At 45.9% G+C, this 24,873-nt stretch overlaps 1 protein-coding gene across 2 annotated transcripts in view; it reads right to left on the bottom strand.

Moving 5' to 3' along the window:
• Positions 1 to 24,873, bottom strand: part of NIBAN1 (niban apoptosis regulator 1) — an 84,567-nt gene that overhangs the window by 56,295 nt on the left and 3,399 nt on the right. Inside the window, exon 1 of one of the 2 annotated variants that reach the window (XM_032696257.1) lies at positions 5,424 to 5,498. The exons of the other annotated variant lie outside the window; for it this stretch is intronic. Within the exon in view, the coding sequence (XP_032552148.1) occupies positions 5,424 to 5,478 (55 nt within the window). The 5' untranslated portion in view covers positions 5,479 to 5,498. Of the gene's footprint in view, positions 1 to 5,423; positions 5,499 to 24,873 lie in introns of those variants that run through there. 2 annotated transcript variants of the gene reach the window in all.

The following is a 24,873-nucleotide window of genomic DNA, read 5'->3' as shown; positions in this document are numbered from 1 at the left end:
GTGCAGCCAGACTTGACAAAAGTGTTACACTTGCAGTCTCACCCCAAATTAAACCCAGAAGGATACACAACACTTGAAAGCAGAAAATCCAACATCCAGCCCAAGTGCCTGTCCAGAAAAAGGCCAACTTTTCCACAATTAATTCCAAGTCATTCTTCCATCCCCCAGCACCCCTGCTCACAGCTCTGTGAACGCTGGCTGGGAATGTCACTGCAGAGCTCTATCAGGCACTCGGGGTATGTCCCTCCGAGCCAGGGCGACTTATCTCCATACAACCCATGGAGTTTATTCAGAGGTTTTCCTGTAAGGCCACAAACCCATTTCCTCATCTTGTCGTTCAAGTAAAGGGTAAACCAGGCTCCTCTTCAGTCTCTAAAACATGACAGACTATCATGACTCTCTCTGCTTTTTTAAGTAAGGTGCACCTTGTAGGAACACACCTACAGTGTTTTATCACCATACAAAAATACCCCTGTCTTAACTAATATCACACTGACATTTACTGGCAAAACAAATGGCTAGAAAGAAATTTCTTACAGACATTAAGTAACAGCTTTCACTGCCGACTGCGAAGAAGAAGAGCTGGAAAGTCTGCTTGGAAGAATGTCCTAAACAATGAGGAAACCCAGCGGGCACATCCCTGGGTGCCGCAGGGTCGCAGCGCTGTCACTGTGCCCCTTGGCTGGACTGTCCTATCTGCCTGGGTGAGGAAAGAGGTGGAAATGAAGGGAAGGAAGAAAGAAAAACTGCATTTAAACAAATGAATCAAAATACAATGACTACAGAGCCTCATCCTCTGCATGGCTGTATGTTTGCAGCCATGGGTGGATGGGATACGGTCAAGCACACTGAGCACCTTTAATAAAAAATAACCTTCAGGGAAGTTCCATTTTCTGTACACTGAACTCTTTTGAAGATGCACCTGCTGAAATTACTCATGTTGAGTGCTTGAAATCTCTCCACTTCTCCAAATTTAAAAAAGATTTGTTCCCAACACACCGCACGTGACGGGGCAGAGCTGGGTCCCCCCTACTGCTGCTGACATGGCAGAAATGGAAGATCATCAACACTTTAGGGCATTTCCACCTTCTGCCTGCTGTCAGATCCACTTCCTTGACTGTTCCTTTTCTAATATTAGAGAACCAAAGCACAAATTTTCCATCAGCAATGTTGAAACCTCCAGCATAGTCTCTCAGAGCACACTAAGCTGCTTTAACAGGCAATTCCACCTTATCCCCCGATTTAACGAGCGCATCCCGAGTCCAGAACTCCCCTCTCCCACCCTGGACCACTCCTTGTTGGGTGGAGCACTTTTTAGGCATCATTAGATGCCTAATTCACCCAATGAACACCTCCCATCATATGTTCAGCCCATGCCTCATCAAACTGAAAGCAGGAATTTTTATAATAAACTCTTTTCACATGACCAACTCCCAGTCTCCTAATTATTCTTGCCATGTTTTAAACTCCAGTTCACTCATATCCTGAATAATCCCCATGTCGTCCCCCAAACCACCCCCAAAGAAGGATTATCTCTCCCACAAGTCCTTGTTTTCAAGACCTCAGTCCAAAAACCTGAAGGAATTACTATAAAATTTTCTTTTCATTTCAGAGGGCTTTAAATCATTTTACTACTTACAATGTGAGCATATTTAAAATATCTTATGGACATAAAATAAATGGAAAAACATATTTTTCCATAGGTATGGTTAGAAAAACAGGCTCATGCTGCACAGCACAGAAGACACCTTTGAAACTAAGGTTTCAGTAATGCTGCAGTGCATGTGGTCTGGCTTTCTGCCCCACTCCTCCTTGCTGGCACTACGTGGCCTCCCACTCTCCCCTAAATATTCTCCACCCACCTTCTCCCCGTGGACACAAACTGTCCCCAGCGCTCACAGGAGTCCCTGCTGACTCATTTTTCCATTATTGTTCTGTGACAGTGATTTCCTTCAGGTAGGAGTAACAAATATCGAGCGTTGACATTTTACTCACAATTTCATCCCACAACAGTGACCAATTTTCACTCGTGTCTACTCAAAAAAGACAAAATATGCTGTGATGGCTTGCAAAGTGAGATATAAATATATACAGTTTCTTAATTTTCTGACTATAAAAATTGTTTTTCAAAGCATTTCCATCCCCAAATAAGTCTTTAGGCAGTTGATTCAGACTTCACAGGGATGATCCCTGCCCTTGCCATTCCAAGCACAGCTTCACACGTATCGCCCTGCAAAGACCACTTGAAAAAAATCACACATTGGCATCGTATATTCTCTTCTCAGGCACTATTTGCTGCAGGAAACACACATCATCAGGTCAATAGTTATATTTACTGACTTTCAGGTCATGATATTACCCAAGATATTCCCACAGCTCTCAATGCTTTGCAGTTTGGCTGGTTCAATACTACCATTTCTTCCTTAAGAGCACAGAAGTGGAAAGCAGTTTTAGGTGGAAATCACAGCCTTTGGTTCCAGTTACAGAGACACCGCGTAGGATGCCTTCCTGATTTTCTCTGGGATTCATTTCTCCAACTGGTCTGACAAGGCTCCAACTTACCCACGGGGAACCAACAGCCAGCAAAGCGCCTCCCAGGCTCTCCCTGGGGGTGCCCCAGCCGAGGGCCAGGCTCTTGATGGCTTACACAGACACCTATTTGAATGGGTTTACATATTTTAACATCATTTTACATATCACATGGTTCCTGTCCTCGTTTGGTTCTCCTCTCATCCCTCAAAGACTTAGAACTTAGAAAACCTGTAGAACTGTACTGTATCACAGAATCATGGAATCATGGAATATCCTGAGTTGGAGGAGACCCACAAGGATCATCGAGTCCAGCTCGAGGCCCTGCACAGGACATCCACCCCTTTAACCCTCAGCATCTCATTTCCACTTTGTTTTGGCTTAAATGTTGTCTAAATGAGCTACCAGGCTTTACAACACATTTAATTTCAGGCAAATTAAATTACCATTAGAGCAACAAGAAATTCAATTACAGCACCAGGACAAAAACCATGGACTAGACCAAACTCTCACTTGAAGTAACACTCAGGATTTCCTGTCTTGAGGTTACTGCTATTTGGGCCAGTCTGAGCGAGCACCCCAAAATGCACAAAGTCTGGAGAGTGTTGCTGGCTGCTGCCTCCAAGTAGGGTGTGTGAGGCACATCCTTGGGCTTGTTGTCTCACAATCTCCCTCCCAAGCACTATGGACTGACAGTTCTGCTGACAAAAAAACAGGTCTCTTCCTTCCCTTTTTCCTGAGGACACCCCTGCATCATCTTTGGAGGAAAAGAACCCAAAAGCTCCCAGCCCACCACAAAAACACACCTAAGCTTTACAAAGCCAGCTGAAAAATGTGCTGCTTATTCAACCTACAGCCTTACTGCTTCAGCCTGCTTCCTGTTCCACCGAGGGGAGCTCAGCCCAGCTCACTCTGCACATACATCACCCCAAAGAGTGTCAGACAGATAAGCAAGGTCTGAGTCTTACAGACTCCAGCCTCAGCATCAGCAGTAGGTCTGGTGAGCTGGCTGCATTGCACTCTGTTTTGATTTAAGATGCTCTTCCTGATTCCTTTTCCTTCTTGGAAGTGCTAATTCACTGACAGTCTCTGTACAAAGTGCCTCATTAATTATTTTTCCAAGCAGGAGCTTAGAGTGGGGGATCCTCACTTACAGTAAGAACAGCAGACACACCAGGGGATGAGCACAGTGCTTTCATTCCTTTATCCACAGTGATTTGGCTTTCTCTCTTGCCTGTGCAGAGATGTGACAGGCAAACCAGAGCTGTGTCTGAAGAGCTGCCCAGCTCCCAGCGTGGCAAAGGCCCCCTCCCTGAGAGCTGAGGGAAGTTTGAGACACACACCCAGCCCCACTTCACACGGAGGGATTTCCCAACCCTCCGGCACCAGCTCCCAGTTCTGATTCTAGATGATGTCCAGGGCAAGGACCTGCACGGTTTCCTCTTGCACAGCTGTGAAGAAACCAACCAGCTCCCTGAATTTCCTGATATTTTTTTGCAGTAAATAGTCATCAGCCTTTTCAGGCGCTCACAACTCAGGGACCAGAAACTTGAAATGCTGAACTATGGAAATGCAACTTTGGCTGCAGCTTAGGGATAAGTGTAAAGGAAAACAGAAATCCATGGGGATCGCACCCTCATGGCTCTGATGGAACTGAAAACCACCCTCAACCAGGCAGGAAAAAATGACAATACTGAGAGGGCACAATAGAAAAATCTCTGCATATGAGGCCGGTAGCTTTGCTGACTGCTTTTTGGGTGGAAACCATTTAATAACTGGACATCTTTCCCACTATGGGAATCTCTTGAAAGACCCACTGTGATTTCAAAAGAGTCCTGACAGAGGAGCAGTTCAACATTTGCACTCCCTCTACACCACAAAAAAATCCCGGAGCAACAGAATCCAAGGACAAGCTGGGCTGTGGGCACCACCCAGGAGTCACCCTCCGGCCTGAATCCACGGAGTTTGATCTCCCAGTCCACAGCAGAGAGGACTCTGCAGGCTCCACATGCATAATACATGAAGTGCTGGAACTGGGCGTCCTTTTCTCATGCAAACTTTTACTTCACTTGTAAATCTCCAGCCTTAAAATTTGCTTTGTAAATACTCTACCTGCCGCCTTACCGATAAGCAGCACAGGTAGACAGGCAAGAGTAAGATGTATTTCATAGTTAACTATTGAAGTAACAAAAATACCCCCTAAAATACCGATTTATGCTCTTTTCCTTCATAGTTCAGTAACCATAAGCATAATTCAAAGTGGTTTTTTGTTTGTTTTCTCTTTCCTAACATTTTAATGGGATAAAGGAATGTCCTTACACAATCTGAACAGTTTACCTAAATACTCACCTACAGTGTTCCCACCGCCTGAAGCAAGCTTGGCAAAACTTCAGGCCATATGAATCACAGAATTACAGAACATGCTGAGTTGGAAGGGACCCACGAGGATCATGGAGTCCAACTCTTAGCCCTGCACAGGACACCCCAAGAGTCACACCATGTGCCTGAGAGTGTACGGTCGGGATCTGATTTACCCTGGCAGACCCTGGTGCCGTGGGAGCTGCCGGCGCTGGGGGATCGGGATCTGCTGTCACCCGGGCAGATTCAGCCGCATCGCTCCCACGCTCCCTAAAGTTTTTACCGTCTATTTACAGTCCCTCCGCGGGAATTTTTAGTGCATCGCCGCTTAAGGAAGCGCTCCAAACTCCACCGGCCTCTGGGATCCAGCGCAAACCCCGCCGTGCCCGGCGCGCTGCCCGGCGCGCGGGATACGCGGGGATGCCCGGGAGCGCTCCCGCCGGCATTCCCGGCGGCATTCCCGGCGGCATTCCCGGCGGCATTCCCGGCGGCATTCCCGGCGGCGGTGCCCCGCAGCCCCGCCGAGACCCCCGTACCTCGGATGTAGGTGCACTTGCTGTCGTCCAGCGGTGCGGAGGCAGAGCCGCCCATGGTGCGGCGGAGCGGGAGCGGAGCGGCAGCACCGGCGGCCCCGCAGCGCCCGCGCGGCCCGGCCCGGCCCGGCCGCACCGCCCCCCTCGGCGGGACCGCCCCCGCCCCGCCCGGCCGGGGCTGCTCTGGACTGCGGGGACATCCGCACTGCCCCTGGGCTGCCGGGGCATCAGCGCTGCTCCCGGGCTGCGGGGACATCGGCACTGCCCCTGGGCTGCCGGGACATCCGCACTGCCCCTGGGCTGCCGGGGCATCAGCGCTGCTCCCGGGCTGCGGGGACATCGGCACTGCCCCTGGGCTGCCGGGACATCCGCACTGCCCCTGGGCTGCTGGGGACATCAACACTGCCCCTGGGCTGCCGGGGACATCAACACTGCCCCTGGGCTGCCGGGGACATCAGCACTGCCCCTGGGCTGCCGGGGACATCCTCACTGCCCCGCCGCCCTCCGCCTCCGGACACGCGCATCCCTCGGTTTGCTCTGCCCCCGCTGCGGCTTCCTCTTCCCACCGTCACTTTGTCACCCCCATCGCAAAATCCGCGTCCCCCTGGAGGCACGCGCAGACCCTGCGAAGTTTCCATAGAGGCTGCTTTAAACACCAGGCCACGCTAAAGGCAGGTTGTCCAGAGAAGCTGTGGCTGCCCCATCCCTGGAAGTGTCCAAGGCCAGATTGGACGGGGCTTGGAGCAACCTGGGCTAGTGGAAGGTGTTCCTGCCCACGGCTAGGGGCTTGGAATTGGATGATCTCTAAGATCCCTTCCAACCCAAACCATTCTGGGATTCTAAGTTGAGGATGCTTGGAATGATTTTACTTTGTAAAGAAAACTAATTAACAAAGCCCATGGGATGCAGAGAGAGCACACAAGTCAACCACTGGCTGCCTCTCCCAACACAAAAGCTGGGATGCACCACACGGAGTTACAAACTGGTTTGTGTTTGAGGTTATTCCCGGAGGATCCATGACTGTGTTGGTTGTGCTCTGGATGGGGCTTGGAGCAACCTGGGATACTGGAAGGTGTCCCTGTCTACGGCAGGCGGTAGAACAAGATGGTCCTTAAGGTCCTTTCCGACCCAAACCATTCCATGACTCATAACTCAGTCTTCAGGGCCGTATCTTCCCACTCTTACCAGGAATGCTGAATGTTGCTATAGAATGCAGGATGAAGGATAAACCTGCACAAGCAGGCACTAAAATACACACCAGTAAATATCAGTAAATACTGCCCAGTGATCGAGCCAACTTCCTAAAACATGCAAGAGCACCAGTGTGCAGATCCTCTCACAGGACAGCACAGAACAGATACCCGAATTTCCTTGCCTCTGAATAATAACTTCAGTGATGCTTTGGACCAGCTGTGACTTTTTAAGGTATAATCTTCTGTTCTGCTGTTTTTATAGTGCTAATCCAACAATGGGCAGGGTGCCATCGTTATTGTGCCTCATATGTTTTGCATGGAGTTGATGAGCTGCAATGAATATGGATAGTGATGACACACTGGAGCTTCACAGTGATGGGAAGTTATGCATTTTAGCCTTGAACACTTTTCATTCAGCCTGCACACATCTGTCACTGGCTGTGAAATTGCTTCAGCAGAGTTGAGGTTTGCTTACGTGGGCTGTGGGGTCGGTATGTTTAGTGCTTTGCCACTCGGTTGATCACAGGATGGGTAAAAATCTTGGAGGTGAATCTTTTTAAAACCAACACTAAACTTGATCAGATTTGAAGTACTGAAGATGATACGTAACGTCAAGTTTGGTGTTCTGCTAAAGAGCCTCCTTCCTTCTGAAACTCACACTCTCTGGGCACAGGATCATTGTACTGAAGAGTAATGGAGCAATTAAGCAATTGCTTAATTACCTTGAGGAGACCAGGCTCAACCAGAGCACCCCTGAAACAGCGTCTCACAAGTCTATAGATCTCTCAGCTGAGATATAACACTCAATGCACAGCACTTCTAGAGGTCACAGGTGGATCAGGCTCTGTTATGGATACATTTAATGGGCTCTGCCCAGAGCCCGCAGAGGAGGCTGCGGGGGTTTCCTCACCCCACATCTGGGAGCTGTGCGAGCAGACACCCAGGAGGAAACACCGTTTACTGCTGTGCATTTGAAAGGTGTCAACTCAGAGAATTCAGGCTCTGCTCAGTGTAGCATATCTTTTAACAAATGTGGCTGAGAAGCTTTTCGTAACACACAGTCACGTGGAATGTGCAAGTCAAGCTCTAGGAGCCTGGAGAGATAAACTGTGGAAAATTCATGAGCCATAAACTGGATTGCTATTCTGTCTCGTCATTTAGCTGATGAAAATATGCCAAATCCCAGAAGCTTTATACCCAAGAACAGATGTTGGCGTGTGCACTGAATGGGAAACTTCCCTGTCTAATTACAGCTAGGGTAAAAACAAAGTGAGAACTGAATAGTTTACTTAATTATAACATTTATACTTGGTACTACCTGCTCCCCAAGATCCCCAAGCATCTCACAAACGTTAGCTAATTAAAGGCTGTAATTTCCCTTTCAAGATAGGGAAATACTGTTTTAATGGCAAGGCTTGTGTCCTAAGCATCTTAAAAAGATACCATGAGAAATGTGAACCAAGTCAGGAACATATATAAATGATCCTATTTCTATCCTGCTTAAAACCAAAACCATCCTCTCTAGGATAAGAAATCCATGTTAGATTTTAGTCTGATATAACATCCACACTGCAGCTATCAATGATAAGGGAATACAATCAAAACAAAAATACCACCAGAACCAAGAAAAATACTTCCCCACATTTTCTCCTATGAAATCCTGATCTTTGAGGGTTTTTTTCCCCTTACTCTCCCTAAAAGTTCCTTCTTTAAACACCTGTTTTGTATTATATCCCAAAGGTTGGATTGTATACTAAAGGGCAACGTGATGGAGCTCTGCCATCCCACAGAGAAAGTGAATTCTTGAGTGAGCAGGACCAGGAGAAGCACCTCCTGCCCACCAAACAATGAAATCTGTCTCCACTGCCTCTGTAATTTCACTGTGGCAGTGTGACACCAGGAGAGAGGTCCAAGCTGCCTCAGACTCTGGACCCCCGAGGCACCAGTGAAAGCCCTGGGAGCTGTAGTACCCATGAAGTGCAGTCACAGCCACTACACTGCCTTATTTTGTGTTGGCCTCCAGCTCTGGTTCAGGAGGGAGGGAGAAGGAGGTTGTCTCCACAATCCCTTCTTCATTATTTCCCTGCAGAGGGACTGTAATGGAACCCTGATGTGCCCCAGACACGAGACCCACTCTCAACACCGTGGGCACACCATGGAACAAACTCCAGTGGTTGTTGGTCTAACACATGGGCCTTAACCACAGAGCTGACAGGTGCAAATGTATCATCAGGGGGACTGGGAAATCTTTGCCACCTTGTTGGCTACTTCTCCTTGTCTGATTGCAAATGAGACATGCCAAGGAACCAGTTTCTTTGACACGCTGCATAACAGCACTTGAGTGGGCCCTTTGCTTCAGAGGGAACTCTGTGTGTGCTCAACCCCCCGTGTGTGCCCACACCCCCTTGTGTGCCCACACCCCCTTGTGTGTGCCCACACCCCCTTGTGTGTGCCCACATCACACCCCCCCGTGTGTGCTCACACCCCCCGTGTGTGTGCTCACCCCCCCCCGTGTGTGTGCTCACACCCTGTGTGTGCTCACACCCCCCCCCGTGTGTGCTCACACTCTGTGTGTGCTCACACCCCCCTCGTGTGTGCTCACACCCCCACCCCCCCCGTGTGCTCACACCCCCCTGTGTGTGCTCTGTCACGGCCTCAGACACACAGTTTGTTAGCAAACAGAAGCACTTCAGTGAAATGTGTGTGAAATCCATTAGGAGAGATGATTAACTATCCAAAACTACCTTAGAAGATTTCCCCAAGGGAAAGGAGCCATTTTAAGCCCACTGACTTTGTAGGCAGGATAACAAGGTGCTGTTGACAGAGAGAGCTGCAAATGGAATAGAACTGTCCTGCATAAATAATAATTATCTACTGCTAGAGGAAACTGCTAATCATTATTGTCTGAAAGTCAAAATCAGGTTGCAGAGAGTAGTCTCGAGAAGATGTGTCACAAGATAAAAACAACCCTTTTCTCAGGACAGGCTGTTGGCTGAAATATATTCTGAATCCTTTCTATCTAAGTAACATAAAAATGTTATCCTTAAGAGTTATTTTCAAAAGCTTGGAAGGAGGTCTTAAAATTGAGCCACAGAAGATACTCCTAGAGAAGCACAGCTGTTCAGGCTGGAGAACCAAAAATGACATTTTGATAAAATAGCCCTGAAGAGAAAGTTAGAGTTGGTTGTGCTTTAGCTACTACCCTGATTCTGAGGGACTGGCAAGAAGCACTGAGAACCCACAAACAGGAGAGTGGATTTTAATAGGTTCTTAATCATGGAGTCAGGTTGGAAGGGACCTCAAAAGATCATCTGATCCAACCTCTCGTGGGAGAGGGAGTCTGATGGGATTATCTAACACCTCATGCCATTGCATCCTGAGAACTTTCAGCAGCAGAGACTCCACCACACCCCTGGGGAGGTTGTTCCAGTGAATGGTTGTTCTTGGTATAAAAAATATTCTTCTTATAGCAAGATGAAATGAAAGGTATGGTGGGGTGGGGAGACAGTATATGAAGTGCTGCTTCATCTATGAACTGAATGTTCTAGGGAAGAGATAAAAATGGTGTTTGTGGTCACTTATTAAAGAAAGAAATCAGATGAAACCTCTTATTTTTGTAAGTGCAGAAAGTATTGATGACAGTCTGAACTACTCATGAAGGAAGAAAAGCAAGGCAAAGGTACATTTCAATAGCAGATGGTGGTAAAATGATATAATTTTATCTCTATCACAGGTTTTGAGAATCAGAATATAATCAGGCTGCTGAGTGCACAACCTAATGCAAGAGGAGGCTTTGCTGGCTGCCTTCCTCCCTCCTTATTTTCTCTCAGTTATGTTTTACTGTCATTCAACATGTAAACAACATTCACTCCAATACTCATTGGATACCAAATTGTAAGTAACATTCATCATTCTGCCCTGCTTGGTTGCAAATCATTTATAAATGTCTGGGTTTTTCACAGAATTGAATCTGATACATAATCTGAGGCACTTTCCTGCAATCAAACATTCTCATAATGCATTAATGGTGACATGGCAAAGTTCAGTAGATCTCCACTTGCATTGTAAGTATGTGTATATATATATATATATATATATATATATACACATACAAACACACACGCACACACACTTATCCCATAGCAAGGCTCAGCCAGACATTAGCCTTGCTACAAATCTAGAATTTCCATCCTCAATATCCAAACAGGACACATCACGTCCATCCAAAAATAAATACTTTTGAGTGGAGAGGTTGAAAACTTGGAGTAAAAACTCTCTTTTCTTAGTTGTCAGAGGGCAAGGTGAGGTCATGAAAGCTTCCCTGTAATGAGGACTAGAAGCTTCTCTCTCTGTTGACACCTGAGATTAAAGACACCAGGTAAGCATAAGAATGCTGCTTACCCAGGATTCCTCCTCAAAAATTAGGAGAACAGCACACTGCTAATGTAAACTCTGGAGAGGAGCTCTGCTCTTTTCTTTCCTATCCGTAAGTGGGTCTTAGGTTCCCAGTTCACATGGAGTGCAACCAAACCCATGTAAGTCTATTTTGAGCAAGTTATAATGTTTATAATCAAATACACAAGCTGTTAGTACTTAGGCCATATTACCAAGTTGCACGTCAAGGCTGCTTTTAAAACAGATTCTCAAACTGATTTGTTACAAATAAACAGACTGATGCAAGTACAGCTCTAGGCAGTGGCTGTGGAGAAGGGAAAGAGCTCTGCACACCTTGAGTACTTAAGTGAAAAAAATCCTCTGAAACCAGTAACTCCACAAGAACAAGAGACTTTGCCTTGCCTTAACTTTGTAATCATTATCTTCAAGCCCTGTGGTGAAAAGTTCCCCTGGACTTCTCCCCTCCCAGGTTTTCCTGCAGGAGTGCTGTTGGCCCTGTCAGCTGCTGTGTCAGGACCCTGAGGAGAACACTGCTTTAAGTTTGCTCCTTTGATGTCAGCCTTGTGACTCTTTGAAGCTGCAGTCTCCTTTTGGAAGGCTGGAGGGGCAATGCTGAGATGATCTGGAAGAACAGGAAAGAAGAGTTGTAGCAAACCCAACACCAATGGGAATCAGCAAGGGGGAAACTCTGGTTGTTAGGACATGTCACAGGACAGGAGTGAAAGTTCTGAATAGGGATGCAAAAATCAGAAACTTTCAGATGTGGTTCTGGATTTTATTTCCTATAAAGCAAGGAATCCTAGAGCTGAGAATCACCTCCAGCTGTTGCACACTCCATTTGCCTTTCCCAGTGGCCAAGAAATTACACGGGTTTGTATATATGTAAATTGAAAAAAAATGAAGTAAAATACATGTGTGGAACTTTTCTTGTTTACTAAACACTCCCATCATATTTGGTAAATTCAAAGACCATTTTCTTCTCTGCTTAGTCACTAGTTATGAAATCTGGTGACACAGCTAGAGGTGCTCATTCCTGCTCCGCTGCCATTAGAGGCTGTATTTTAATTAATTAGGACATTCTTGTCAAAGCAGCTAATGCACAGGCCTTTACAAATCCATTGTTGGAGCTCCCTCAGTGTCAAACATGACACATTGATTTGTCCCCTCAGGTAGAAATTGGGGTGGTGCACAGGAACCAATAAATAAAGCACAGCTCAGGGCCCAGCGCTCACACGAGAGCAAACAAGCACAGCTCAGCCTACTGATCTCAGCAGAAAATCCAGGAGGAAAATCCATCCCTTGGAGATCCAGTGGATTCTTTACTGCTTCAAATGGGCAGCCACACCTTCCTGGGAAGACAAAAAGCCTTCCCAAATGTTGGAAATGAGTTTATGGGGTGGGATTTGCAGCCTGGTAACAGAGGAAGGCTGACATCACATTGTCACTGAACAGACTTCAGTGCAGCAGGACACCAAATCTAGCAATTAGACCTGTCATTTTCCCTTCTTAACTAGGGAAACCACAGTGACTCTTCTTAGAGGAGTAAGAAATCCTACTTTCATTTGATTAACAAAGATGTGACCGAAACTTTCCTCCCAAGTGAGCTGATGTTCCTGCATGATTAACTGCCCTGCAAAAGGACAGCAGGCGCAGGCTGCAGAAGCTGAATGATCCTGCAGACACGATTAATGAAGGAGAGGACTAAATCCCCACCACATCTGGATTTGCTTCTTCTGACCACAGATGGTTTTTGTTGCTTTTTATTCCGAGTATATTCATTAAGACTAAGCACAGGGTTTAAACACAGCCTTCCTGTTCCAAGGCTCCATTTTCCATGGAGAAGCTTCTCGTCAGGAGTCTGTCCAAAAAGGCATATGTAGCAAATGAAATGGGATTTGCTAAACCATCTTGCACACTGAAGTTCAAAAGGAGATGCACAAAGGAAAGCTGAACAGTTTGGATTTTTGATGTATTTTCCCTGCTCTGAAGTGATTGGTCTCGTCTGCCTCATTTTCCTTCCAGATAATTTCATAAAAACCTCAGCACTCCTAGGGTTTGAACTCCCAGTAAATGGATCCCAAAATGTTCACAAGTTTTTCTGTTCATTAAGTTTGGCTGTTGAGAACCTAAATCCATCCAAGCCTGGTTTCTGGCACGGGAAGCCACACAACAAAGGACACGATGTGCTAATCTGTCGGCAGCGAGGTACCTGCTGACCCTGTAATCCTGTTAGCATCCTGCTCCTCTCCACATCAGCTGCACTCACACAAGAATTTGCCTGGACAAAAGGCCATCACCTCCTGGGTAGCACCAGTATGTTTAGGAGGCATCTCGTGGCCAAGCAGGCAGCAAGAATCTTACCAATTAACAACTACTCTGATTATTTGGGTGATAATATCTGGGCACAGGGTTTCTCCTTGTCCTTTAGGACAGCAAATGTAATTAACTGGTGTATTATGACCTCTGCACTGATTTTCTCATCCTTGCTGCTCTAATTGCTAACATGGATAACAATAATCTGCTTTTTTAGCATGTTACCTGGCTGGGGTTCTCTCCTGCCTCTTTATCCCACAGAAGAAAGAGCAGTGGCCTTGTTTATATAATAGTGATCTACTTAGAACTGATAAAATTTCTCAAGTCACTAGTAATTCTGTTTTCTTTTCAAAGCAATGTAGGTGTCAGTGTTTATTTGGCTTTTATAGGAAAGCATGATACTTCTTTTAAAAACTGCTTGATTTCTGACAGATCCACCATTGCAAGTGCAGCTGTTTTGCTGTGCAGTATTGAACACACTGGCATGTTTACTGCATTAAAAGGGCCCTCAAAAAAAGATGATTTTATTGCTTTTTTGATGATGTTTAGCAGAGACCTGTATTCTCCTGGTTACCTGTGCAGTTCAACTTTGCCAGATTGGTTTTGACCACAGTCGGTTGCACTAATGTTTGTAAGTGAAATGCAACCATTGCTTTTCCTTCCTTTCCTATTCCATAATAAAGTTAGTATTTCCGTAGGCACTGGAATCCTCATTTGCCTGACATGAGAGAAAATAACAACATTCTTCTGTTATCCCAACTTTGAAACATGATGATTAGAAGCATTATGATAGATCACAGAAAAATCCAGCTTGGAAGGGGCTTCTGGAGACCATCTGCTCCAAACTTCTGCTGGAAGCAGGGCCATTGAGTTAGGCTGTCCAGGGCTCTGTCAAGCCAAGCCTCGAATATTTCCAGTGAGGGGAAATTTTACCACTTCCCTGGCAACTTAGTCCACTGCTTAATTGTTCTCACAGTGGTGGGTTTTTTTACATAAACCCAGACAGAATTTCTGCTCGAGGGGAGTTGTTTGTATGAGCCTTAATGTGTTTTCCCTTGATGTGTTTAGATGCACAAATTAGCTCTTGCCCGTCTGAAGAACCAAGAGAAGAACCAGCAGTGGCCTTGTTTTATTTCTGATGCCACACTGGATGTTTCTTTGCACAGCCCCTGTAACTACTGCATAGAACTGGGGGCTTGCAGTACTCTGTCATTACCAGAGAACACAGAAGTGGGCAGCAGGCTGAAATCAAGGGTGTTAATGTCCTATAACAGCCCCTCACTCATTTTAAAATGAAGGTTTTGAGGAGTTTGTCTATATGGTACAACTGAGCTGTGAAGGTCCCAGCCACTGGACTCCCATTTTGAGCACACACATCCCCGCTGAGGACTGAAAGCAGTGTGTGCAAACCAAACCTTGCAGTCCTGCCAAAAATTACCTGGTACTTGGCACGCTGCCCAGAATTCAAATCTTGCAAAATTTTAGTCTCTCCATTTCTCTGCTATTTCTGTAGCTATTTAAACCACTGCCAATAAAATAAAGGAAAAAAAAAAAAGAGAGACGATAAAAATGTTTATATTATGGGCTAAACACACATAATGGTCTGGCTACAGTTCCCTTCTCTTTCCCCAAGTACTTGAAAGAATAAGAAGAGGAAACTCTAAAAAGAACCAGCAATCTAAACAAAGGTGGTGAGGTCAAACTCTCCCTTGCTCCTCCTTCCTTCTCTTTATCGCTGGTGGCCACTTGGCTGCTGGTCCCAGCTCAAGGCACTGCTTGCATTGTTAGGCCATGGACAAAAACAATAAAGCACAAAAAAGGTCTGGAGGAGGGCTCAGTGATAGCTTGAGCTATTCCAGACTTTTGCCTTGTGCAAAATGAAAATCCTCTGAAAACAAGGAAAAATAAACCAGAAAACAAGGGAAAATAAACCAAAGTTCATGTAGAATCCTAGAATGGTTTGGGCTGGGAGGGACCTTAAATCTCATTTCATTCCAAGCCCCTGCCATGGGCAGGAACACCTTGAACACTACCAGGGTCGGGGAGAATTTCTTCCCATCTCTCCCTGCCCTCTGGCAGTGGGAAGCCATTCCCTGTGTCCTGTCCCTCCATCCCTTGTCCCCAGTCCTTCTCCAGCTCTCCTGGAGCCGCTTTAGGCTCTGGAAGGGGCTCTCAGGTCTCCCTGGAGCCTTCTCTTCTCCAGGTGAACCCCCCCAGCTCTCCCAGCCTGGCTCCAGATCAACTCAGTGGCCTCCTCTGGACTTGTTCCAACGGCTCCACATCTCACTTGTGTTGGGGTCCCAGAGCTGGATGCAGCCCTGCAGATGGGGTCCAGGAAGTACCAGCCTCAACTGTGGCCACCATGGATGCCATTCCATCACTAGAGTGAGTTCCACAAGCGACAGCTCTGTCTGTATTTAGGTTTAGGAGAGGGAGGAAAAGCTGTTTTGAGGAAGCACGTTCTGTTTGGGGACAGGAGGGGTGGAAGTCGCTGCCACTCAGTGCAGTTCCCCTAACTGCTGGCTGTGCCACGGCAAAAGGAGTCAGGAGACCTGTCTGACAGGGCTCCAGTGTCCTGTCTCCTGAATGTTCCTCCTGTCTGCCAGGAGCCCTGTACTGCTACAGCCCTGAAAACAAACACAGCCCAAGCTGTAACCTCGGTGTGCGTTGCCTCATTCCATATTCTAGGAATGCAGGCAGCCAACACTCACTGGATCAATGGAGAGTCTTTGTAAGGGAATTTTCCAGTTTAACAAGGAACTAGTTCACTGTAGGGACTGGTATCGAGGGCTGTAACTGAGGTACTGGGGCAACACAGTAAAAATAAGGGAAGCTGAACAGTTCCTGCCGAGCTTGCTCTCACACATCTACTTCCAGAGGAGTAGATTATGCTCCTGACTGATCAAAGGCTGGAGATGCTGACATGAGTGACAGGAATCAGATTTTCAGTCCATGCTCATATATCCTGCCTGTAGCCATGAATGTGGAATGCACTAGCTACCAAAACCATGGATGCTCAGTCACCCACTCTAACTCTCTGAGGTTATGCAAAATATAACCTCAGCCAAAACTTTAAAGTAGCTGTTCGCTTCCTTTTTTATTGAGATGTTTTCACACCAAAGTTACTCCTTGCTGTCTGGCGCCCTCTCCTGCACGCTCGCTTGTGTAGGATGTTCTGGTGACAGAGAATCCCCCGCACCCTTCTCCTCCGGTGAAGTCTTTCCATACAGAAGTCCCTCCTGCCCCAGCACATCTCCCTGTTTTTCAGATACCCACGTTGTGACCACTCATCACACTCCAGGAGGCTCCCAGGCAATCTCAACTTAGCTAAGGAAGAGTTATCCTGCAATTAGTTTTCTTTACAAATTAGAATCATCCCAAGCATCCTCAACTTAGAATCATATAAACATAGAATGGTTTGGGTTGGAAGGGACCTTAAAGCTCATCTCACGCCACCCCTGCCATGGGCAGGGACACCTTCCACTAGCACAGGTTGCTCCAAGCCCCATCCAACCTGGCCTTGGACACTTCCAAGGATGGGGCAGCCACAGCTTCTCTGGGCAACCTGTGCCAGGGCCTCCCCACCCTCACAGCCAAGAATTCCTTCCCAATTTCCCATCTAACCCTGCCCTCTGGCAGTGGGAAGCCATTCTCCTTGTCCTGTTCCTCCATCCCTTGTCCCCAGTCCCTCTCCAGTTCTCCTGGAACCCCTTTAGGCCCTGGAAGGGGCTCTCAGGTCTCCCTGGAGCCTTCTCTTCTCCAGATGAACACCCCCAGCTCTCCCAGCCTTTCCTCATAGGAGAGGTGCTCCATCCCTCTGATCATCTTCATGGCCCCATCATGCCACCTTCAGCCTTCTTGCTGCTCCCTGTAGTAAGGGAGCAATAGCTCTGTGCCAGTGATGTCCCTGCCCTCTGTAGAGGCAACAAAAAGCTGACAGATTTGGTGGCTCTGCTCCAGCTGGGAATGTTTTGCACAGAAGGCCCATTTTATCTGCAGCACAGGGAGTTCAGAGAGGGGTGACTCGACCTCTGCCTCAGGTCGTCACAGCCTCAAACAGCAGCTCTGAGACTGAACTTTTGCTCCAGGTATGTGTTCTCTTGCCCTGGTGTGAGAATGAGTAGAGTGGTGCATCAACTGCACTGGAGAGACGGAGGGTCAGGGCTTTCCTTTCTGCGTGAAAGGGAAGTCGTTCATTGCAGGAGCAGTGCATTGAAATTGGATGTCCAGCTCCCAAAATTCAATGTGCTTACCCTTTGTCTCTCCAGGGCAGTTGGTGAGCCACTCTCGGAACTAAAGGGACAGCAAGAGCTTTCTGTGCTGGTGCCTTCTGTCTGGGAGGAATCTTTGTCTGTATGGAATTCTGGGAGTCGGGCTGGCAATTTCAGTGCATGGCTCCGAAAAGCCAACAACAGCCCTTATCCCAGGGAAAGAAAGCCTGGGACCTTTGGGGTTCAGGTGCAGTTGGTGGGCCAGCCTGGGCACTCCATGGGCAGCAAGAGCTTTCTGGTGTGGCACCTTTTGTCTGGGAGGAATCCTCGTCCGTATGGAATTTTGGGAGTTGGACTGGCAGTTTCAGCGCAGGATTCCTGAAAATGAAACCCACCCCTTTTCCACAGGAAAAAAAGAACTTACTGTTGTGGTTTCTGGTGCAGTTGGTGGGCCAGCCTGGGCACTCCATAAGCAGCAAGAGCTTTCTGGTGTGGTACCTTTGCTCTGGGAGGAATCCTCGTCCGTATTCAGTTTTGGGAGCTGGATTGCCTATTTCGGCCCTAGGATTTCTGCAAGTGAACATCAGCCCTTTTCCCCTGGAAAGAAAGATCTTATCTTTATGGTTTCTGGTGCACTTGGTGGGCCAGCCTGGGCACTCTGTGGGCAGCAAGAGCTTTCTGTCCTGGCACCTTTTGTCTGGGAGGAATCTTCATCCGTATGCAACTTTGGGAGTCAGACTGGCAATTTCAGTGCAGGGCTGAAAAAAGCAAACAGCCCTTATCCCCAGGAAAGAAAGCCTGGAACCTTTGACTATTAGGTGCAGTTGGTGGGCCAGCCTGGGCACTCCATGGGCAGCAAGAACTTTCTGTGGTGACACCTTTTGTCTGGGAGGAATCTTCATCTGTATGGAATTTTGGGAGTCGGACTGGCCAATTCAGCGCAGGACTCAAAAAAAAGGGAAAGCTCTTGCTGTCCCTGTAGTGCTGAGAGTGGTGCACCAACTCCCCAGGAGACATGAAGGGTCAGGGCTTTCTTTCCTGGGTGGAACAGCAGTCGTTGGCTTGCAGGAGCCCTGTGCTGAAATTGGACATCCGACTCCCAAAATTGCATACGGACAAAGATTCCTCCCAGGCCAAAGATGCTCTTGCTGTCCCCTGGAAGCTCCTGCCCCCCTTATTTGGAGATAAAAATATATGGTCCCAACTCCCACCAAAGACAGGGAATGGGGCACAGACCCTGAGGAGGGTATGAATTCCTAGAAGAGGAAGCAATATGGGGCTCGCACTTAATCACCGTGTTTCTGCATCCTCCTCTCACGGGCTGATTGCCAAACCACTTTCTCTCCTGTTTCCTTCCCCCTCGTTGGCTTTTTTACACTCTGTCAAGCAGTTCACACTGCTTCCTCATCCCCACTCAGTGTTCCAAGACTTCTCATCATATTTTCCTAGTTTATCATAAAAAAGCTGCCAGAAACTAAGAGAAATTATGTCTTAGAGAACCACACAGAGAATGCTTTGACTTTTGGCCAATGCTCTGCTGCAACGTTTCTGGTATTTGATCTATATGTTTTAGAAGACTTTTTACTTGTAGGTTGGGGATGAGAAGTAGATGCCTGTTCTCAGTAAAAATTCACAGATGCTGGCTATTCATTTTCTGTAGGTGCCTTGGAAAAATCCTTCTGGACAGGGTGGCCTGTTTGACTATTCTCTGATCAATGGCTACACAAAACCACTGTAAATTATTTCACAGGAAAAGACATTAAAAATTTGGTTTCAGCTGCTTTGTGGAAACAGCTGTGGCCTCTCATTGTCCAAGAATTCTGTATCACTGACTTCTTTTGAACAGACTATTTTCTCTGTAACTGTTCCTGCTGGGGGTTAAGTGTTCAGGACCAGGACATGTGCTAAGCCTGGAAGTTTGTGAAAGCTCTTCCTCCACTTGTGCTGTGGATTTAGGTCCCCCCTCCCCATGCACAGCAACCCACCAGACCTCTGCAAAACAAACCACTGAAACCAGTAGGAAAAGGAACCCTGAAAGTCTCATGAATTGAAACTGCCTTGTGGAAGATTTCCTTCAGCATACCTGCTCCTGCAGCACAGCAGGGAGTTCTGTGAAGAATACAGAAGAATGTAACAAAGCTTCCAAAAATGCCTGCTGTTTTATGGGAGTAAAACTTTTGGTGTCTATTGACAGTTTCATCCCACTGTCCCTTAGCTTGGAACTCCTTTTAAACAGTACTATTTAAATGGCTTCCATGGCTTGTTTTAACTAGTTTTTTAAGGAAGTGTTGTGTATTGTTGCTAAATTATTACCAAAAACCCTGCTTTTTATGGCTCATGAAAAAAATAAAAAGACATCAACTTTCTTCCACCTGCCTCCACTAATGTCAAGGTGTTTTGGAATCTTTGGCTTTGAACTTTGAGAAAATTAAGTTTTCAAAGTTCCTCATGTTGTTTTTTGAAGTGGGGATGATTTATGCACATGTAGACACTACAGAATCAGTACCTGAAGAGAATCACTACATTCTATTGCTTTCCTTCTCAATTTTTTTATTCCCTAGAAGTGTCCAAGGCCAGGTTGGACAGGGCTTGGAGCACCCTAGGATAGTGGCAGGGGGTGGGACTGGATGGGCGTTAAGGTCCCTCCCAACCCAAACCTTTCTGTGATTCTATGAGCAGAGCTGTCTTGCCAATTCAGAGACAGGTAAGAACACAGAGGGCAATTCAGAATTCCTGAAGTAGGTGCTTAGAGTAGACAGTGTGGAAAAAAATGCCAGCTTAATGTTATGAGTGCAAAAAAAAAAGCTGCTTTGCTCAGTCCTCACCCCTGAGCATCCTCCTGCTCTGCATTCCTTGCACTGCCTGTCATTCCCAGTCACACATAAGAGAGTTCTTCAGGGCTTCTAAATTTATTGTCACCTTGTTCCCCCTGTTGTGTTAATTAGATTAACCCAGACTCCTAGGGAAGCTGGAACAATGACAAACACTGTAGTGACCTGGCAGCTCTCTCTGAAAGCCCTTTCTCTGGCGTTGGAAATGTGCTGTCCCCACAGCCCACACCGCTGTGGGATGGAAAGGATCTGCCTGGATCACCCCTGCTCACAAACACTGCAGTAATCAGCACAGAAAAGGAAATTCCTAATGACTGGAAACCTCAGGCGCACTATCAACCTTTCCAGTCAACCACCATGAAGAGGGTCATGGAACCAGAATGTATTAATACTGTCATTTTTAAATGTATTAATACTGTCATTTTTAACTATACAATGCAAATATTTTGGGGAGAGAGGCCCTGTCAGAAATCTAAACTGACTGTACATTAATACTCATCATTTGCTTTGTCTGGAAAGATTGGCTTGTTCCATTTTTCCCTCTTTGCCTTAAATAGGTGGTAGCCTTTCCACTGCTTGTTCTGAAGACAGCAAAAAATTCTGGCAACTTATAACACAGACCCTCAGTTCTGTGGGGTCTCACTTGCAGGCAGTTAAATTCTAAATCCATGTTCTGACAGATTTCATCTGAGGAAAAAAGGACAATGCAAGAGTAAGTGCTGACCTGCCCTTCTTGTCTTAATGTCCAGAGACCCTCAGCAACAAGGCACTCCTCATTCCAGACCATGTGGAGAATTAGGGGGGGCTTCAGCAACTCAGGTTCTTTCCAAGGGATTTAGAAACCATTACAACAAATAATTATTTACTTCTCCCTAGCCCTGTGCCTCATTTCACTGAGGCCAAAACTGTTTAGGTCTCCTTTATGCAGCGTGTGTGTGTGGACATCTGCTGTGTCCATAAACCTGCATTACACATCTCCTTTCTCCTCTTACTGCAAATTTGAAGCACATGTGTGAGGCTGCAGGGAATAGGTGGAGGCCACATTTCTCCAAATTGCGTTTCGGCTACTATTTGGAAGGCAAAAAAATCTGCCAAATAGCAGAACCACAGACTTTAAAAGCAAGTAGTGACATACAGCCAAGATCTCACCTTTCCATTCCTCGCCCTGAAAATAACTGAAGAAGAGTGAAAGTGGAAGCCAAGAGGAGAAATTATTTCTTCTCTAGACCTCTACCCTAATCTAATGCCTGTCCCCAGCACCTACCAAAGTCCACTGCAGATCCCATAAGGCTGTGTAGAAGATTATCTGACAACTGTGACCTTGGAAAGAAAGTCCCAACTGCAAAATCCTCCTTAACATGCTGGGCTGAAACGTGAGCGTGTGCAATGTGCTCTGCCACCCCCAAATAAACCAGAGCTCACATCTGTATAACCCACACCCAGCAGAGCTGAGAACTCCTGACACTTGTGAGGAAGGAGCTGTGTTCTGAAGAAGTGCAAGAGTTGCTTTGGTGAGTCACATGTGGATTTGGAATGAGAGCCCAGTTGGCAAACATGTATTTTTCATAATTGCTTGAGGTCAGTGCTTAAGTAAAAATAATGGAAAAACCAGATGAGTTACAAGCAAACCTCACTGAATTCTGTGTGAAACACTCAGCTCAGGGACAGGCTTGCAGAATTTAACCAGCCTCTGGAAAGTATGGCACCAGCATCCCTGGAGCTTCTCTGCTCGTGGAAACAGTGGGATGGGGATCGTGTGCTTTGACCAGCTACAAACCAGGTCAGTCTGTGCTACAAGGAATCCCCTCAAACAAGACATAAAAAGGGGGAAGGAGTGGTCATTCATTTGCTATAACTGATGCTTAAGCCAAGAATGACTAAAATGTATACTGACTATTTTTTCCAGGATTTTTCCCCCCCTCCTCTTTTTTTGCTTCCTTCTGCCTTCTCCTTGTCTATTTCAAAATACAGTTTTGCTCACCACTTTTTAAATGGCTGTGTAAAGATCAACACAACAGCCCAAGACATCCTCATGCTCATTTACCTTCTGTATGATTTTCAGTGCAAGCATAAACCTTCAGCCATTTCAGCAAAGGTTCGCTTGGTTGGACCATTCAGTGGCAGAAAAAAATCCCTGTATTTGCAGAAAAATAATCCCTGTGTTTGATTGTATCTGTTTCACACCCCACAAGAGGGCACCAGATAATTATCTAAAATATCACCCAGGCAGCTGTTGTGAAAAAGCTGTTAATTGCACCTAATTAGAGCTCAGCAGATGTATTAATTAATTAATTAATTAATCAGGCCTCAATACAGACATTCCATCTCCACCCAGCTTCCAGTTTGCTGCTCCTGTTTTGGATCCAAGGAGAGCTCTATGCAGGTACTGCTTTTCCCTCTAAATATTCCATTTCTAGTCTTGCTGCTGTCCTGGCTTGTGTCACACACCCCAAATATTGTACATACCTCAAATATTGCCCAGAGCCCCAGAGTGAGAACAGCCAGTACTAAATTTGTTTTCCAGGTCACAATTTTTTCACCACAAATGAAAAGTTCATCAGTGCAAGAACAGCTTCACTACGGGTTAATCCCACAAACATTACCACACTTCAAAAGTCTTTGACCCTGTCTTTGCAACACTTACAGTTATTTAAAAAAACCCCAACTATTTCAAAGCATCGTGTACAGAATTTTCCTACATTTCATAGGTGTTAATCACCCTTGTTTCCTTGCTGCAGAGGACAGGACATTGATTGCTTGCTGAATCACAAATTAAAAAGCTGTAAAAAGGGTTTAATCCTGTCCCTATTTCAAATTAGCTGTGCTGGGCACCATTCTGGATTCTTCTTTGCCCTGACACTACTTAGACTCTTCTGAAAGTATGTCCAAAATCTTTTGAGGAAACAAGAAGGTAAAAAAACAAACTAAAAAATATTTCTTTTCTCTCCACCCACTTCTCATTGCTGCAGCACATGGAAGCAGAAACAATTATCACCCTGGTTTTTGTTGTGGCTAAACAACATGTTTCAGATAAGTGGAATTAATTCTCTTCTCTTCCTGTATTAAAGGGATAAAGCAAATGCCTAAAATAAAGATCCCAACAAATGAAAATATTTCTAATAAACTAATTACCTGATTAAATGATTACATTTTCTGTCTCCCTGCATTTCTCCACCTGTTAATATAGTCTTAAATATCAAACACAGCATTAATACCAGCCATTAAGTGCATGCTACCCCTCTCCAAAAGCCCAGTCAAGCATGTCTTTATAAACAATACCACTAATTATCCAGCTCTTCTATTTCAGTCAAACATCTTAATATGCCTTGAAGGTATTTTACAAGCTAAGGAGACAAAGTGTCTACTCAAAGCACCAATATTCTGAACACATGGTACATTTCTGACCACAAACCCTAAGGCTACAGATTTAGTAAATGCAGGGTTTTTTCCAGTAAGTTTGGGGGTTTGCCTCATGGAATGTTGAAGAAAATGTTGAATTTTTCAGTTGCATGGCCTTTTTCTGTAATTTGAGGGGGTGCTACTTCGAACTATCCTTCATTTTTTAAATTGGCCAAACCCTTTGATCACTGGCTGAAACTTCATTTTCTGAAGCAGAGAATGTGATCTTGCAGCTACTTGTGAAGTTTTGACCTCAGTTTTTACTTTGTTGATACAATTACTTTCCAACCATGCAGTTGAATGCTGTTATGGAAACACTGTCTGAAAAACACTAAATATTTCTGAATTAATCCCAGTCGTTGACACCACTGTGCTCAGGTTGTTCAGCTGCTGTGCCTGTAGGATTGCCTGGCCTGTATCTACTCTGGGATGCTTCCTGCCCATACAACTGCCAAAGCTTTTATTTTTTTATATATATATATATTCCTGCCTTCTTAAAGCAACTTGCATTAATATCTTTCCCCACTGGGACAGCATTGTCCAAATGCTGGCTCTAAACTGTTTCTCAGGGAATTTTTTGGAAGAAAGAACTTAATAATGGTGGGGTCTGAATACTGCAGATCTTGTAGTGTCTCATGCAAAACTTATTTTCCAAAGGAATAAAGCTGATAGAGTCCCTCATTGGTGCATTTTGATCCTTGAACAATGTGGATTGTGCTACAATTCCCATTTATTCACATTACCTCTGTGAGTAGTTAATGTGCCATGGCTCTCTCCTTCTCACTTATTTTGGTCTACAAGTCTCAAAATAAAGCCACGATCTTTTCCAAGCCCTGCAGATACATTGGCAGGTTATTATCTTACCCATCAGCCCAGGAAGGTAACAGAGATTCCAGCAGAGCTGACTGTTTTGGACACACATTGACAAGAAGCCCTTTCTTCCTGCCTCATTGTACCTGATTTGATCCCGAGGAAAGCTGCTCTTTACACACTTTGTAACCTGTACAAAGGCTAAATGCCTCAGAAATGCCTCCTGCCCTGTTTGACAGGGACAGTCAGCATGGGAAAAAGGATTATGTGAGTGCTGCCAGGGCAGCCCAGTCTCTCAGCC

The sequence above is a fragment of the Chiroxiphia lanceolata genome, chromosome 9 (assembly GCF_009829145.1).
Source record: "Chiroxiphia lanceolata isolate bChiLan1 chromosome 9, bChiLan1.pri, whole genome shotgun sequence".
Classification (NCBI taxonomy): Eukaryota; Metazoa; Chordata; class Aves; order Passeriformes; family Pipridae; genus Chiroxiphia; species Chiroxiphia lanceolata.
The sequence above is the reverse complement of the archived record's forward strand: the minus strand, read 5'-3'. Positions and strand labels throughout refer to the sequence as shown.